Source organism: Hyla sarda, chromosome 8, assembly GCF_029499605.1.
Source record: "Hyla sarda isolate aHylSar1 chromosome 8, aHylSar1.hap1, whole genome shotgun sequence".
Classification (NCBI taxonomy): Eukaryota; Metazoa; Chordata; class Amphibia; order Anura; family Hylidae; genus Hyla; species Hyla sarda.
The window spans coordinates 110,587,971-110,605,326 of NC_079196.1; the positions used below are offsets into that span (position 1 = coordinate 110,587,971).

The 17,356-nt window shown below is 41.3% G+C and overlaps 1 protein-coding gene and 1 long non-coding RNA gene across 3 annotated transcripts in view; one reads left to right on the forward strand and one right to left on the reverse strand.

Annotated features, from left to right (window-relative positions):
* The window catches only part of PLEKHM3 (pleckstrin homology domain containing M3), a 232,986-nt gene that overhangs the window by 126,075 nt on the left and 89,555 nt on the right, over positions 1–17,356 (reverse strand). For both annotated transcript variants that reach the window (XM_056534528.1, XM_056534529.1), the window contains exon 4: positions 8,450–8,595. In XM_056534528.1, coding sequence (XP_056390503.1) covers positions 8,450–8,595 — 146 coding nt within the window. The remainder of the gene's footprint in view (positions 1–8,449; positions 8,596–17,356) is intronic.
* Positions 10,637–17,356, forward strand: part of LOC130284307 (uncharacterized) — a 71,142-nt gene continuing 64,422 nt past the window's right edge. Inside the window, exon 1 of the long non-coding RNA XR_008846977.1 lies at positions 10,637–10,771. This is a non-coding gene — a long non-coding RNA (uncharacterized LOC130284307). The remainder of the gene's footprint in view (positions 10,772–17,356) is intronic.

Sequence of the window (17,356 nt, forward strand, 5' to 3'; positions counted from 1 at the left end):
GTAGATTAATTACCAGAAACCACTGAACTATTTTTTTTCTTATTATGTCTTCACTTAAACAGAGTAGGGAAAAGATGAAATAGCTTCTGCTAATGTATTCCATTCTTAAGCATGGGGGAAATTTTGTCTATGACACTTGAGAATAGAATGATGGAAAATGATATATTGAGCAATGCCATTAGGCTTCCAGACTCTTAAGTCCATGTTTACACTGAGACAGAGCTAAATTGTGCTATTGCAGGAAAGCAAATGATGGCAGAAAGGTTTTTTCTTTAGATTTTAAATATCATCTTCTCTAGACATATTGTACCAAGCCAGTTCAGCTAAATCGCAAATAACTCCTAATTAAGGCTGGAAAGTGCATTAAAAAGCCTCACCGCTAGACGAAGAAAAAGAAATCAATACATTTTAGTTCAAGGAGGATAAAATGTAGCTGTATTATTACTTCAACTTTTTATATCAATTTTTTTTCTTTTTTTTGCATAGACATTAAAGGACATGCAACTACACATTTGCTAATAAGAAAAGTGACCTATTACCTCTACTAAAAGCTTATTCAAATGAACTACATGTCCAAGTTTCAAGTATTACACAACTGGGAACCCTAAGGCCTTCCTGTGAACGTCCATGGACTGAAGTGTCTTAAAATCTAAACCGTTTTTCTCATGCTTCCTGTTAGTTAATGTTTTACACCAAACAAGTCTTAGAATCTAACTGGGAATGTATGCCAAGCCAGAAATCTCTCCAGAAGGAAAGTATACCCACCTGCAGACAGCTGTTTAAGGGTGTTGCCCCTCAATTGTCTGTACGGAGCACACCCTGCTCTGTACAGACAACTTTCACCTGCTTTTTTTTCTTTTTAGGCTAAGTTTCTACTTGGTTTTTTGTCCTGCGTTTTTTGGGTTGAAAAAAAACACCTGAAAATACGCCAGGGCAATGTCCTGCATCTGGCGTTTTTGCTGGTGTTTTTTCATTTGTGTGGAAATTGCATTTTTGTCGTTTTTTTTGCTACCCAAAATTTGTTGGGTACCAAAAAAATAAATAAATAAATAAAATAAAAAAGGATGCAGTAGTGATGGAAAAAAATCTATTTACCGAAATCTTAATTTTTTATAACTAAATTTTAATGAATGTTTAATAAAGTGTGTGTTTCACTTTTTTTTCTCTATAAAATTTTTAAGGTAGTACTACTACTTCCAGCATGGAACAGACTGTTCCATGATGGGAGTAGTAGTACCTGTACTAATAGACATATTGCCCCGGGTGTCAGTCTGACACCCGATGCGATCGTCCATTATATAGCAGAGATGCAGAGCGGCTGTATACAGCACTCGCATCTCTGCTCTGTACTCCGGCCGGCCACTCAGTCATTCATATTTTCCGCCCAGAGTTGTGATTGGCCCGATGTTTGCAGCCAATTACCGCTCTCAGAGGGAAATATGAATGAGTGAGTGGCCAGAGTACAGAGCAGAGATGTGAGCGATGTATACAGCCACTCTGCATCTCTGCTATAGACAGGACGATCGAAGCGGATGTCAGTAGTGATACCCGTTGTGATCTGTTCTTACCTGCAGGTACAACTACTCCCAACACAATGCTGGGAGCTGTAATATCTGCATTAATAGACATCGCATTGAGTGTAACTTCTGACACTTGCTGCGATCTGTCTGTTAATGCAGGTACTGTGTATACACATATTCCTATTTCCCACAGAGAGCTGTGATTGGCTGGAACCATCTGGCCAATCACAGGAAATATGAATAGGTGTATATATACAGCAGATAAATTTAGTTAGATACAATTTTTTCCTTCACTACTGTATCTTTTTTATTTATTATTTTTAATGGTCCCCTACGAAATTTTATTAAAAAAGGTATCTCCATCACTTTTTGGGATCGCTAAAGTCCAAAAAAAGAATAAAAACTGCCTGAAAAAACGCCAAAGTTAAAACCCACATATCATTTTTCTTGGCGTTTTTTCACTCCCATAGACTTCTATGGGAGAAAAACGCCATGAGTTTGGCTAAAAAAGATCGCCAGTGGCTCAACATGCTGCGATTTTGGAAAACCGCCAAGGAGCTGAAAAACGCCAAAAAAGAGTGAAAAAACACCAAAAGGATTTAAAAAACGCCAAAGTGAAAAATGCCAAGTGGAATAAGAATTTTGCGATTTCTCATTGATTTACAGCTAACATCTGGCCACAGCGTGTTTTGGCCAAAAAAACGCCATGCGGCAGAATTGGCATTTTTCTTGGCGTATTTCCAAAATATAAAACAAGTAGAAACTTAGCCTTATAGATCACCTTAGCAAAGAGCAGCAGAATCATGGAGGAAATTATAGGTCAGTTTTGGGCAGTCTAAGGGTGGGTTCACACCACGTTTTTGCAATACAGTTCCTGTATCAGGTTTTTGAAAAAAATAAAAAAAAATAAAAGATTCCTCAAACCCAGACAAAACTGTATCAAATGTGTGTACAAAGTTTTATCTGTATACGGTTGAAAACTGTATACGGTTTGAAAAATGATGTCCGGTTTTAAGAAAAAAAACGTATACGTTTTGAACTTTTCACTCCATTATGAATAAAGTTTCACTTTGAAACTTTGAAACTGATTGAAATTCCAAGAAAAAAAAACGGTGGAAAGTCAAAAACCGTATGGTGAAAACTGGATGGAACTGTACGCACATATGGTTCTGCACGGTTCCCATTGACTCCCATGTTAAAAAAAAAAACGTATATGGTTTAATACGGTTGTTCACCCGGACCAAAAACCGTGGTAGTCCACGGTTTTCTGTCCGGAAAAAAAAAAGTAAAAAAACATATGGTTTGAAAAACGGAGACAACCGTATACAATATGGTGCATACGGGTTCGAATGGGAAGTCTATGGACACGGTTTTCTGTACGGTTGCATACTTTTTTTTAATGAAATCGTATGCTGAAACCGTATAGCAAAATCATGGTGTGAACCCACCCTAAGGTGTGAAGCAAACAGTGGGGTGAAATCTAATACAGTAGACAGGAATAGTCACTCTGTCAGTGGGAAAAAAACTGCTGCCAGACACATCTGCTGGCAGCTTATTTTCCTAAGAAAGGGATCAGGTATGCTGAAATCCAACACACCGATCTGCTGCCCCTCACACTTTAGTAATCTGACCCTGCTTAAATCGACAGATTTGGCTGACTTTAACATGTATAACCAATATAAGATTACGCTTTAAAATAGTATGTACAGTCATGACCGTAAATGTTGGCACCCCTGACATTTTTCTAGAAAATTAAGTATTTCTCACAGAAAAGGATTGCAGTAACAAATGTTTTGCTATACACATGTTTATTCCCTTTGTGTATATTGGAACGAAACTAAAAAAGGAGGTAAAAAAAGCATATTGGACATAATGTCACACCAAACTCCAAAAATGGGCTGGACAAAATTATTGGCACCCTTAACTTAACCCCTTAAGGACTGAGGTCATTTTGGCCTTAAGGACCAGAGCATTTTTTTGCAAATCTGGCCACTGTTACTTAAGCATTAATAACTCTGGAATCTTATGAATTTGATTCCGAGATTGTTTTTTCGTGACATATTCTACTTTATCATAGTGGTAAATTTTTGTCAATGCTTGCATCATTTGAAGCTCTCTGCTTGTGAGGAAAATAGACATTCCAAATAAATGATATATTGATTCACATATACAAAATGTCTACTTTATGTTTGCATCATAATGTTGACGTGTTTTTACTTTTGGAAGACACCAGAGGGCTTCAAAGTTCAGCAGCAGTTTTCCTATTTTTTACAAAATTTTTAAAACCTGCATTTTTCAAGGAACAGTTCTGTTTTGAAGTGGATTTGAGGGGTCTTCATATTAGAAATACCCCATAAATGACCCAATTATAAAAACTGCTCCCCTCAAAGTATACAAAATGACACAGAAATAGCAGCAAAGTGAAGGAGAAAATTTGAAATCTCTATTTTTTACACTAACATGTTCCTGTAGACCCAGTTTTTGAATTTTTACAAGGGGTAAAAGGAGAAAATGCCACCCAAAATGTGTAACCCATAAATACCTCATATGTATATGTAAAGTGCTCTGTGGGTGCACTAGATGGCTCAGAAGGGAAGGAGCGACAATGGGATTTTGGAGAATAAATTTTGCTGAAATGGTTTTCAGGGGGCATGTCGCATTTAGGAAGCCCCTATGGTTCCATAACAGCAAAAACAAACAAACACATAGCATACTATTTTGGAGTACATAACAAGGTACATAACAAGGGGTCCAGTGAGCCTTAACACCCCACAGGTGTTTGATGATTTTTGTTAAAGTTGGATGTGTAAGTGAATTTCTTTTTTTCCACTATAATGCTGGTTTTCCCCAAAATTTTACATTTTTACAAGGGGTAATAGGAAAAAATGCCCCCCAAAATTTATAACCCCATCTCTTCTGAGTATGGAAATACCCCATGTGTGGACGTCAAGTGCACTGCGGGCGCACTACCATGCTCAGAAGAGAAGGAGTCACATTTGGCTTTTGGAAAGCAAATTTTGCTGGAATGGTTTTTGGGGGGAATGTCCCATTTAGGAAGCCCCTATGGTGCCAGGACAAAAAAAAAAAACACATGGCATACTATTATGAAAACTACACCCCTCAAGGAACATAACAAGGGGTACAATGAGCCTTTTCGTTAAAGTCGGCTGTGTAAATGAAAAAAAAAATTCTCACTAAAATGCATTTTTTTACCCCAAATTTACTATATTTACAAGAGGTTATAGGAGAAAATGCCCCCAAAAATTTGTAAACCCATTTTTTCTCAGTATGGAAATACCGCATATGTGGACGTAAAGTGCTCTGCGGGCGAACTACAATGCTCAGAAGAAAAGGAGCTTTTGGAGAGTGAATTTGTTTGGAATGGAAGTCGGGTGCCATGTGCATTTACAAAGCTCCCAGGTGCCAGAACAGCAGAAACCCCCCACATGTGACACCATTTCAGAAACTAAACCCTTAAGGGAATGTAATAAGGGGTGCAGTGAGCATTTACACCCCCCTGGTGTTTGACAGACTTTTGAAACAGTGGTTTGTGCAAATGAAAATGAAAATTTTTCATTTTCACGGACGACTGTTCACAAAATCTGTCAGACACCTGTGGGGTGTAAATGCTCGCTGCACCCCTTATTACATTACGTGAGGGGTGTAGTTTCCAAAATGGGGTCACATGTGGGGGGGGGGTCCACTGTTCTGGCCCCATTTGTGCTTTGTAAACGCACATGGCCTTCAATTCCATTCAAATTCTTTCTACAAAATCCCAATGGCGCTCCTTCTCTTCTGAGCATTGTAGTTCGCCCGCAGAGCACTTTACGTCCACTTATGGGGCATTTATATACTCAGAAGAAATGGTGTTACAAATTTGGGGGGGGCTTTTTTCCTATTTGGGATAACACCAGCATTTTAGTGAAAAAATACAAATTTTTGGGAGTAGACCCCGACTTTACCTTTTCATAGGGGGTAAAAGGAGAAAAAGCCCACCAAAAATTGTTAGGCGGGGGGGACTGTGTAGGGGTGTGTATGTGTAGTGTTTTACTCTTTATTGTGTGTTAGTGTAGTGTTTTTAGGGTACATTCACACAGGCGGGTTTACAGCAAGTTTTGAGCTACAGCGGAAAATTTGCTGCATTTCAAACTTGCAGCTAGAAAGTCACTGTAAATCCGCCTTTGTGAATGTACCCTGTCCGTGCATGCTGGGGGTTGTAGTTATGCTACAGCTGGTTGCAAAACACTGAGAGTTTGTTACTTAACCCAGTGTTTCCCAACCCGTGGGCCTCCAGTTGTTGCAAAACTACAACTCCCAGCATGCCCAGGAAGCCGAAGGGCATGCTGAGAGTTGTAGTTTTGCAAAAACTAAAGGAGAACAGTTTGGAGACCACTGTGTAGTGGTGTCCAAACTGTAGCCCTCCAGATGTTGCAAAACTACAACTCTCAGCATGCCCAGACATTCTGGGAGTTGTAGTTTGCCAACATCTGAATGGACAGATGTTACAGAACTATAACTCCCAGCATGCCTGGACTGTCTTTTGTAACATCTGGAAGAGCACAGATTGGAGACCACTGCACAGTGGTCTCCAAGCTGCGGCCCTCCAGATGTTGCAAAACTACAACTCCCAGCGTGCACAGACAGCCAAAGGGCATGCTGGGAGTTGTAGTTTTTAAACTACCAGAAGCAGCAGTGAAGAGCTTCACTGCTGCCTCTGATGCAGATGCGGCCGCCGCCAACCCGGGTGCCTCCAGATGTTGAGAGCCTGCCGCCGGTCCCCACTGCCGCACCGGTACTTGGTAGGTGCCGTGGTCCCCGCCGCAGCTCTCGGCGTCATCTTCCCCTGCTCTGTCTGGACTTCTAGTGGCGGGCAGAGCAGGGGAAATGAACTTTACCCGCCAGTCAGCTCATTCACTGTGATTGGTCCACAGGGACCAATAACAGTGATCACTGACCAGGACCATTGACAGATGGTCCTGGGGGGTGTTGCAGAAGTTGTCCCCTGCTGGAAACAGCAGTACTTCTGCCAGTTAGCCTGTGCGATCGCCGGGTTAACTGATTGCCATCTATAGACGGCGGAATGCGCGAAGAACCTGCGCTATTCGCCATCTATAGACGTGATTCTGCTGGAAGGGGTTAATATTTGGTTGCATATCCTTTGGAAAAAATAACTGAAATCTGTCGCTTCCTATAACCATCAATAAGCTTCTTACACCTCTCAGCCGGAATGCTGGACCACTCTTCCTTTGCAAACTGCTCCAGGTTTCTTTTATTGGGAAGGACACCTTTTCCCAACAGCAATTTTATCATCTCTTCACAGGTGTTCAATGGGATTTAGAAAATACGTCCAGCACCAGGATGCGGTATAAAAACGGGTATATTTATTGAGTTGAGGACAGGCTACAATACACGAAGTCTCTGACACGTTTCACGCTTTCGCGCTTAGTCATGACTCTATGACTAAGCACGAAAGCGTGAAACGAGTCAGAGAATTTGTGTATTGTAGCCTGTCTTCAACTCAATAAATATACCCAATTTTATACCGCATCCTGGTGCTGGACGTATTTTCTACATTCCTTGATTGGAGCCGGAGGCGGGACTGGTGGATCCGCGCACAGAAGGTGTGGGATTACTGGGTGAGCGGTCCATTTCCTTTTCTATGTGTGTTCAATGGGATTTAGATCTGGACTCATTGCTGGCCACTTCAGAACTCACCAGCGCTTTGTTGCCATCCATTTCTGGGTGCTTTTTGACTTATGTTTGGGGTCATTATCCTTTTGGAAGACCCAAGATCTCGGACGCAAACCCAGCTTTCTGTCACTGGGCTGTACAGTGCGACCCAAAATCCGTTGGTAATCCTCAGATTTCATTATGCTTTGCACACATTCAAGGCACCCAGTGCCAGAGGGAGTAAAACAACCCCAATACATCATTGAAACTCCACCACATTTCACTGTAGGTAGGCCTCATTCCCTTTTCGGTAAACAGTAGAATGATGTGCTTTACCAAAAAGCTCTATCTTGCTCTCATCTGTCCACAAGATGTTTTCCCAGAAGGATTTTGGCTTAATGTAGTCTTGCTTTTTTTTTTTGTCTCTGTGTCAGCAGTGGGGTCCACCTGAGTCTCCTGCCATAGCATTTAATTTCATTTAAATGTTGACGGATAGTTCACGCTAACACTGATGCTCCCTGAGCCTGCAGGACAGCTTGAATATCTTTGGAACTTGTTTGGGGCTGCTTATCCACCATCCAGACTATTCTGCATTGACACCTTTCATCAATTTCTTTCTTCCGTCCACGACCAGGGAGATTAGCTACAGTGCCATGGGTTGCAAACTTCTTGATAATGTTGCGCACTATGGACAAAGGCAAATCTAGATCTCTGGAGATGGACTTGTAACCTTGAGATTATTGATATTTTTCCACAATTCTGTTTCTCAAGTCCTCAGACAGTTCTCTTCTCCTATTTCTGTTGTCCATGCTTAGTGTGGCAAACACAGACACACAATGCAAAGAGTAAGTGAACTTCTCTCCTTTTTATCTGCTTTCCGGTGTGACTTTTATATTGCCCACACCTGTCACTTGCCCCAGGTGAGTTTAAAGGAGCATGTGATGAAACAATCTTATTTTTCCACAATTTTGAAAGGGTGCCAATAATTTTGTCCAGCCTATTTTTGTAGTTTGGTGTGACATTATGTTCAATTTGCTTTTTTTCCTCCCTTTTTTGTTTAGTTCCAATACACACAAAGGGAATAAACATGTGTATAACAAAACATGTGTTACTGCAATCCTTTTCTGTGAGAAATACTTCATTTTCCAGAAAAATTTCAGGGGTGCCAACATTTACGGCCATGACTGTATTTATATATTTCATAGCTACTTGTTTATTGATAAATTAGTCTTTATTTAAAAAATTATACGATTTCTTACCTTGTGTTTCGATGTGTCCCAATTGTGAACTAGACGTGCAGGTATAATGAAACCATCATCTACATGGCATGAGCTACAATAATACCACCCACTATAACTGCACACCTTGGCCTTTTCATTGGAAAGCCCAATTGGTCTCTGGCAACCTGAAAAAATTAGAAAATAACATATATACTTGTTGCTCACTAAAAGTATATATTATATATCATGATTTTTTGTGTAATTGTCAGAAGAGAAAACATTTATAGTATCCTTTAAAAGTACTTTAAATGTAGTTCAACAATGATTTGAACGCGCAACCTCTTCTGACCGGTCTATTTTGGTAAACAAGAATTCTAGAACATCTTCTCTTATAGCTCTGTGTAGCACAGTTTCTGGGTTATTCATACCAGAAATATATGACTAAACAGCCAACTGGGTGTTAAAAGTTGGGGGGGTCCCTACGCTATCTGAGACAATCCAATCGGAGCTAACAGTATCAGACAGTGCAGGGACACACCTACACTGGAAACAACCAGGATGTGTAGGGGCAGAGTAACCCTTTAATGATCCCTGGTTAGGGATCTTGTGTTGTTTACAGTTTGAAAATTACCTGTTTCTCCACTAGGGTATTTTTTGTTATGACTACCTCAAATAGGAGTTACCCTTTAATAAGCTGAACAGTGGTGGATGCTGGAATTCATAACCATTCTGATATTTATGTCCAATCCGTAGTGCTTATATAGTGCAGTACATGTGAATAAATAAATAATAATGTAGAGGAGGTTCTGTTTTTCATGTGCATATTTTAGTTTATATGGAATGCATGCATTGATGAAGATTTTGATTTCTATTTCCCCTGATATGTTCCAATACAGTTACATCTCCAATGATGCCTCTGACACTGCAAAGATAGAGAGGGTAGAGCCTCAACACACACTACAGAGCATCATATGAGATACAGATTCAGAATGTTTCTTTGTGATCTCACAGGACACACTAGACAATCTGCCTAGAAAGAGATACATAGTGTGAGTCAGGGGAGTGCTATAACTCTGCAGCTAATCATTGCATGGACTTACCTAATCTAAACTGCTTTCTTATATCTTCAGCAGCTCTCCATGCATGTGGGGGAAGGGGAATTTGGATAAACAGAAAGGGCAGTGGTGACTGGGCATAGGATCTAGTAGGAGATTATTTAATACAGTGGTTCACATGAGAGACTGATCCCCTGTCTACACAGCAAAACATGTAATTTACATCTCATATTCATGGAACAGAGACATGTTCCCCATGATGCCTAGAAACAGAATAGGGTCTCTCAACAAACAATGTAGTTTAAAATATAAAAATACATGATGTTAAAGTGAAGTAAAAGATGAGAATATAAGTTAAATTAAGCAAATACACAATGGATACCTGAACTGATACCTATGCAGGTTGTTAATAACAAGGTGATAGATCTCATGTAACAACATTAGAATGCTTTATATACTAGTACTTCACGGCAACTATTCACATAAGTAGATCTTCTCTGTCACATAAAAAATCTATCTAAAAGCTTGTATTGTGGTGTATCACACATAGACATAAAGAGTCAATTTCACACAAGTAAGTGTCTGACAGAATACACCGGTCTAAATGTGATGGTAAATCGGCCATAATTAACCTGACTTTGAAGTGTCTCCTTGTTCATGATCCTGCTCCTGAAATCATTAGATCTTAGCATCTGGACGCTGAACAATAAGGAACAAATTTACCATCCGCAAGCCTTGAGCATAGTTAGCAGCATTTTGAACATTTTAACATTTGAAAATAAAATAAAAATATAGATATAGTCTTTTTTCTTCAAGCTCCTCCCATCAATTTAACATCTCAGGTACTGGGAGAACCAAGAGTTTCAAAATAAGTGTATACCTAACAAATGGTATCCTAAAAAATAAGGTAAGATGGCCAAATCATGTTCAGTGTGCTCAGCTTTAGCTCCAAATAATACAAGGAGGAAGGGGGAGATTCATCAAAACCTGTCCAGAGGAAAAGTTGCTGAGTTGCCCATAGCAACCAATCAGATCACTTCTTTCTTTTTTAACAAGGCCTCTGCAAAATGAAAGAAGCGATCTGATTGGTTGCTATGGGCAGCTCAGCAATTTTTCCTCTGGATAGGTTTTGATAAATCTCCCCCGAAGAGTGATTATTTCATGATTAATGCTCTATGTTTAATATGCACCCAGGGAGTGAAGTCCTTAGGACCATAATGATCCAAGCATATTAAACTCACGCACAAGTTCAATGCCAGAAGAGACTGTAGATCCAAGGCACCAACATTAAAAGTCCAGAACATTGGTGAGTACAAGGAAGGGGACCTTTCCTATAAGATATCCCTTTTAAAGTGTACCTGTCACATCACAGGAAAAAAAAATAATGCCTACAAATGTTACTCACTAGATTCTTTACATTTCTTGTTTATGTGTCTAGCTTCTGTATTTGGCTCACAAATCCCTCTGTTCTGCTTCTCACGCATTCTGATAGCCACTGCTCAAAAAGGGGCTTGCCTGAGCAAGCACTATGCCCGCCCTCACTCCTCTCCCTGAGTCTACTGTGCTGTGCTGGGTCTCGTCATCCAATCACTGCAGGCTGCTCTGTAAACCCCTACACTCTGTTTTCAGTCAGGAGTCTGATACACAGGACAGGAGTGAGCACAAAGGAGTGCTAGTCCTGTCCTCACTTGTGCTTCAGCTGGGACAAAGATGATGCTTCATCCTAACAAGAATATATTGTGGATGGTATGGGCACCGCTAGTAATCTTTTTAAGCCCTGATTTCTATAAAAAGGAAACATTTTTATGAAGTATATTACAAAGGTTATGTGCTGAATAAAACATTAGAAAAAACTTCTACCGAAAAGGACTTTGGGGGTACTTGTGGACAGAAAACTCAATTTCAGTGATCAGTGCCAGGCAGCTGCTGCCAAGGCTAACAAAGTGATGGGATGTATCAAGAGAGGCAAAGAGGCTCGTGAGAAGAACATCGTTTTGGCAACAGTCAATAGTTGGTGCACACACCTTCGATAATCACTGCCCCCATGTGGAGCTCCACCAATGCTTGACTACCCAAAGTGCATACATTCTTGGAAAGCTTGTCAGGATTTGACACAATGTTGCGGAGTCCACCCCTTACTCATACGTCACCTGATACACCTATATCCAATTATATAGTCATCATCATATAAACAGATAAGAAAGATGTAAAACTTGTCTAAAATTGCATACACAAATAAAACCTAAACCACAACAGTATTACAAATATGGTTTGAAACTGCAGATCTCATTCAACCCAAACGCATGCAGCAGTTTCAATCTCAATTATCCAAAATGTATCATGCTGCAATAGATATAATAAACATTTTTATCAACCTTTTCTTCCAAAACTTTTTGTCCCCATAGGAGACTACTACATAGTTACATAGTTAGTACGGTCGAAAAAACACATACGTCCATCCAGTTCAACCAGGGAATTGAAGGGTAGGGGTGTGGTGGGATATTGGGGGAAGGGATGGAATTTTATATTTCTGCATAAACATTAATGTTATTTTGTTCCAGAAATGTATCTAACCCTGTTTTAAATGAATTAATCGTTCCTGCTGTGAATAGTTCCTGAGGTAGACTATTCCATAAATTCAAAGTTCTTATGGTAAAGAAGGCGTGTCGCCCCTTGCGACTAAACCTTTTCTTCTCCATACTCAAAAAGTACATGTAGTCTTTAGATTGTTTAATGCTGTGCTATCGCACACCATTGATCAGTGTCCTCAGCACTCCTTTGCTCCAGGCTGCCATGGCTTCCTACAGCACTGGGGTGGCGATCAGCAGGGAAGCAGAAAAGAGACTTCCCTCCATCCTAACAGCTGATCGGGACAGGTAGCTGGGTCCTGATCTGCTACCCGAGTTATTGGGATGAGTTTTACCAGACTTTTAGACACCACGATCAACCATGATTATAGCATCTAAAGGGTTAATGCCAGACATCGTAGGCACGTGGCTGTGGGTTTTACTGCCTGATCTCAGTCCATTTGCACTTTATTATAAGTCTATGGAATTTATCTAGTGCAAATGGATGGAGATTGCAGAGAGTAGGTGAGTGAATTGCACAGCTACGTGCTTCTCTCCCCTAATGAGCTGTGGGGGGGGGGGGTCTCTGTCAGTTAATTTTAGGGTAAGTACACACTAAATAAATAGGGATTTTATGAAGATTCCACATCAAAAGCCAAATGGAATCAGAGCCTCATTAAAGAGGTACTCTGGCACCAGTTGATTTGAACATTTTTTTTTTTTTTATTTCAATGGAATATCTGCAACTATGTGCATAGATGGTATTTTTTAAGCAGAAATTTGTGAAGAAATAAAAAGTCTTATTCTGCTCCAAATCTGCTGACCAGGATTTTTGACAAGGATTTAATAAGAATAAGAACAAAGAGTTTGACAGGGAGTTTTTTAAGTAGACTTTGGAGGAGGCCCATGGCTTCAATTGCACAAGCAAGGTACGTACTAACAGACATGCTTCTAACACTATGGCAATTCAAAAATATAAATGCTCACTGCAGATTATTTCTGGAAAACGATAATGTAGTAGCGGCAAGTGAATTGAATGAAGCTAGTAATGATGAACATTTATTACTAATATATATTATTAACCTCTTCAGGATGCCGGGTGTATGCATATGCCCTGCATCCCGAGTCCTTAAAGGGGTACTCCGGTGAAAACCTTTTTTCTTTTAAATCAACTGGTGCCAGAAAGTTTAACATATTTGTAAATTACTTCTATTAAAAAATCTTAATCCTTCCAGTACTTATTAGCTGCTGAATGCTACAGAGGAAGTTCCTTTCTTATTGGAATACTGATGACATCACGAGCACAGTGCTCTCTGCTGACATCTCTGTCCATTTTAGCAACCGTGCATAGCAGATGTATGCTAAGGGCAGTATGGTGGCTCAGTGGTTAGCACTGCTGCCTTGCAGTGCTGGGGACTTGGGTTCAAATCCCACTAAGGACAACAATAAATAAAGCATTATTATTAATATAATAACGTCAGCAGAGAGAACTGTGCTCATGATGTCATCAGAGAGCATTCCAAAAATAAAAGAATTTCCTCTGTAGTATTCAGCAGCTAATAAGTACAGGAAGGATTAAGATTTTTTAATAGAAGTAATTTACAAATCTGTTTAACTTTCTGGCACCAGTTGATTTAAAAGAAAAAAAGTTTTCACCGGACTACCCCTTTAAGGAAGTGGGGCATATGCATACGCCCGTGGGAATTCCGGTCCCCGCCGCTAGCCGGTTGGGGACCGGACTGGGATGCCTGCTGAAATCATTCAGCAGGCATCCCGGCACATTGCCGGCGATCGCAGAAAATCGCATGTCAATTCAGATATGCGATTTTCTGCTATTCCGGGCTGATCGGGTCTCTGGTGACCCGTTCACCCGGAAAATAGGGATGATCAAAGCTGTCAGTGACAGCCCCGATCATCCTGAGGGCTAGGAGCGAGGTCGCAGTGCTGCGATCTCCTCCTATCCCCTGACATTGGTCAGAACTGATTCTGACCAATGGCAGTAAAGGACAATGGGTTGCATTTTGCCCACCTCTGGATGTCGTGGGGAACGTGGGGAGAAGATGAAGGCCGGTACCTGGAGGAGAAGATGCGTGGGGACCCCCGATCGTCGCTGGAGACAGGCACAGGTAGGGAAACAGTGGGGGGGGTGGGGTGTCTGGGCATGCTGGGAGTTGTAGTTTTGCAACATCTGGAGGGTCACAGTTTGGAGACCACTGTTACAGTGGTGCCCAAACGGTAGCCCTCCAGATGTTGCCGTATCCATACGCCCTGTGTCCTGAAGAGGTTAAAGGCGTATTCCGGGCAAAAATATTTTATCCCCTATCCAAAGGATAGGGGATAAGATGTCTGATCGCGGGGGGCCCGCTGCTGAGGCCCCCCGCAATCTCCCTGCAGCTCCCGCATTCTGCACAACGAACCCGGAAGCAAAGCATGAGTCTGTCTTAAATATGCACATGTTTTATCCAAACTCACTATGCCTGAAGAAGAGCCCGGTACGGGCTAGAAACGCTTTGATATGACGTGTTGCACCTTGCTATAATAAAGGACCATTTTAAAAAAATCAGAAACCAAGAGGTCTGCGCTCCTACTGATGTTCCTATTTTTTGTGATCATTCTGATCGTTTTTTTATCTCCCATTGACTCACTGGATCCCACAGCTGGTTTTCCAGAGGAACCCGGATGCTGCGACCTCCACGACATACTAAAAGCGATCATAGGTGTTATGCTCTCAGCATTATATAACTTATACCTTGCACATCCTCCTGGTTTACCTGCACGAGGTGCACACCGTTTTCCTTCTTGTATATACCTACAACTATAGGGACATTTAAATAAAACCCACCTTTTTATAGATTTCCTATTTCAGATGGGCCTGTTTTAGTAACAGATGACCTTTCCCAGCATTACAATGCACTGGCTACATATCACACACAAAGAAGTCGCTAACTGATTATCTCTATAACATAAAAATATTCATGAAATATGTAAAGGCTGTGGTGCTCTTGTAGTGCGATTTATTGCTTACTATTTTGAAAACACTTTACAGTCTAAAGAGACAATGTGAAAATGCAGGCAAGTATACCGGTAGGTAAACACTGATCTTTCATCTAAAGATTACAGAAGAAAAAGAGGTCCCTTTTCTCTTGACTGTTTCAGCTCCTCCAGTTGCTGGTCAGTTGCAGTCTGTATGTTACTAAGGTAGCCTGATGTCATCGAGAATATAACAAAACCCATGTATTATGAATTTAAGCAGTCTTGAGATTCACCCAAAATGACTAATTTTATTAAAATCAGCAACACTGCTCCACATATATATTTGTTTATGTTGTAAAGGACCCAATCACTACAGACAGATAACTGGGGTTTCCATGGATACTGATTATGGCTTCATTAGAAAAGGTATATATAAAAATCCGACACTGTGTGCACACTTATAAGGCAATGAGTATTTTGATCATATCGTCTTTTTTTAATGCATCTTTTCCAACTCCAAGCTGTATAAACTATTGGATTCAACCCCTTACGGACCAAGCCCATTTTGGCCTTAAACGGCTATTGTCAGAACCTATAGGGTTAAAAGGTTCTGACAGGTTCTTTGTTGTTTTTGTTGTTGGGTTACGGCTGTCTGGACTGGTCAGCTGACCTTAATTGGAGCACCTGTTCTGGCTCCATATAAGCTGGCAGTCTACTCCCAGTCTTTGCCTGCTAAAGAGCTCAGTTTGTACTCCTAGCTAGCTTTCTACTATATCTGTATATCTGGTATTTTCACCCTTTGGCTCCACTCTCTGACTCTTCTCTGGTATTAGCGATTTCTTACTTTGACAACTCCTGGTTTTTTACTTGGATAGTGGACTTTGACTTATTGTGCGTGTGTTTGTTAGTTTTGCTTCGGCTAGTCTGTCTGTTATTTTGACAGTTGACTCCCCTCACTTTTCTAGGGAGGGACTGTCACCATGGTTATGGACCTGTCACCTAGGGCGGGTACATAAGTAGGCAGGAATTGGGGAGTAGGCGAGAATAGTGTGCACTCCTTCCCTGCCCAGTCGTGTCATTTTAGCAGGCCCTTATACCTGCAATTGCCTTGTTTCTGCATTATGGAAGCAATGTCTGCTTTGGTGGAGCAAATGCAGGGCTTGACTCAGCTGGTACATGATTTAGCTGAAAGACTTCAGCAATATGAGTCTTCTCAGTCTCAGTCAGCATTAGTCCAGACCTTGACTCAGAGGTTGCAAGATCAGGGGGAGTTAGTTCAGAGCTTGCTAGCCAGAATTCAGGAGCTGGAGTCTGCCCGAAATCAGGTGTCATCTGTTCCTGCTTCAGCTCCTGTGGAGCCACAAGTTAGTCTCCCTGACCGATTTTCTGGTAACTGCAAGATGCTCAAAACGTTTTGTGGGAGCAGCAATTTGTACTTCAGGTAAGGCCTTACACATCTGGTACTTAGGACCAAAGAGTGGGTATCATTATGTCTCTTTTGCGAGGGGGTCCCCAGAAATGGGTATTTTCCCTTTGTCACGATGCTCTGGAGTTGTCCTCAGTGGATGCCTTATTTGCGGGATTGGGTCTCTTGTACGCTGAACTGAACCGTGCTGCGTACACTGAGAGTCAACTGTGTCCATTAAAGAAAGGTCACGGACCAGTGAAGAAGCACTGTGAAGATTTTAGAAAGTGGTGCGTGGCCTCCAACTGGAATACTCCAGCCTTGATTTGTCAGTTTAGATTGGGATTATCTGACACCTTAAAGGACATGCTTGTGATTTACCCCTCTCCTGACACCCATGACCAAACCATGACGTTAGCTGTCCGTTTAGATGAGCGCAAACGAGAGTGTTCATCTTCCTCTAATTCTACTCTTTTGCTTGACTCTTTACCTGGCAATAACCAACCTGTGCCTGAGGTGGAGCCCATGCAAATAGGGTCAATTTGTACCCCAGAGAAGCGCAGAAGATTTTGTCAACTAAACTGCCTGTGTTTTTACTGTGGGTAGAATATACACTTCATCGCTGCCTGTGTCAAGTGTCCGCATCCAAGTGGCAATCGTGGAGGCCTTGGGCACACAGGTATGTCATGTCTCTCAGAGAGCTACGCCTGGCAGAGTTCTTCTGGGGGCACTGTTCTAAGAGTATTGTAAAGCCTGTTTTGCATTAGTCTCTGGCTGAACCGGTGTCATGGGACACCATGGGCAATAAGAGTGTGGCGTGTACTCCTGTTGACTTGCAGTCAGCGGGAAGTAGTGAAATTCTGGAGGATGACTGTGACCAATGAATGGTGTGATTTGGAGGATGAGGACACAGATGAGGACATTGATGGTCCATCTGTAACCAAGT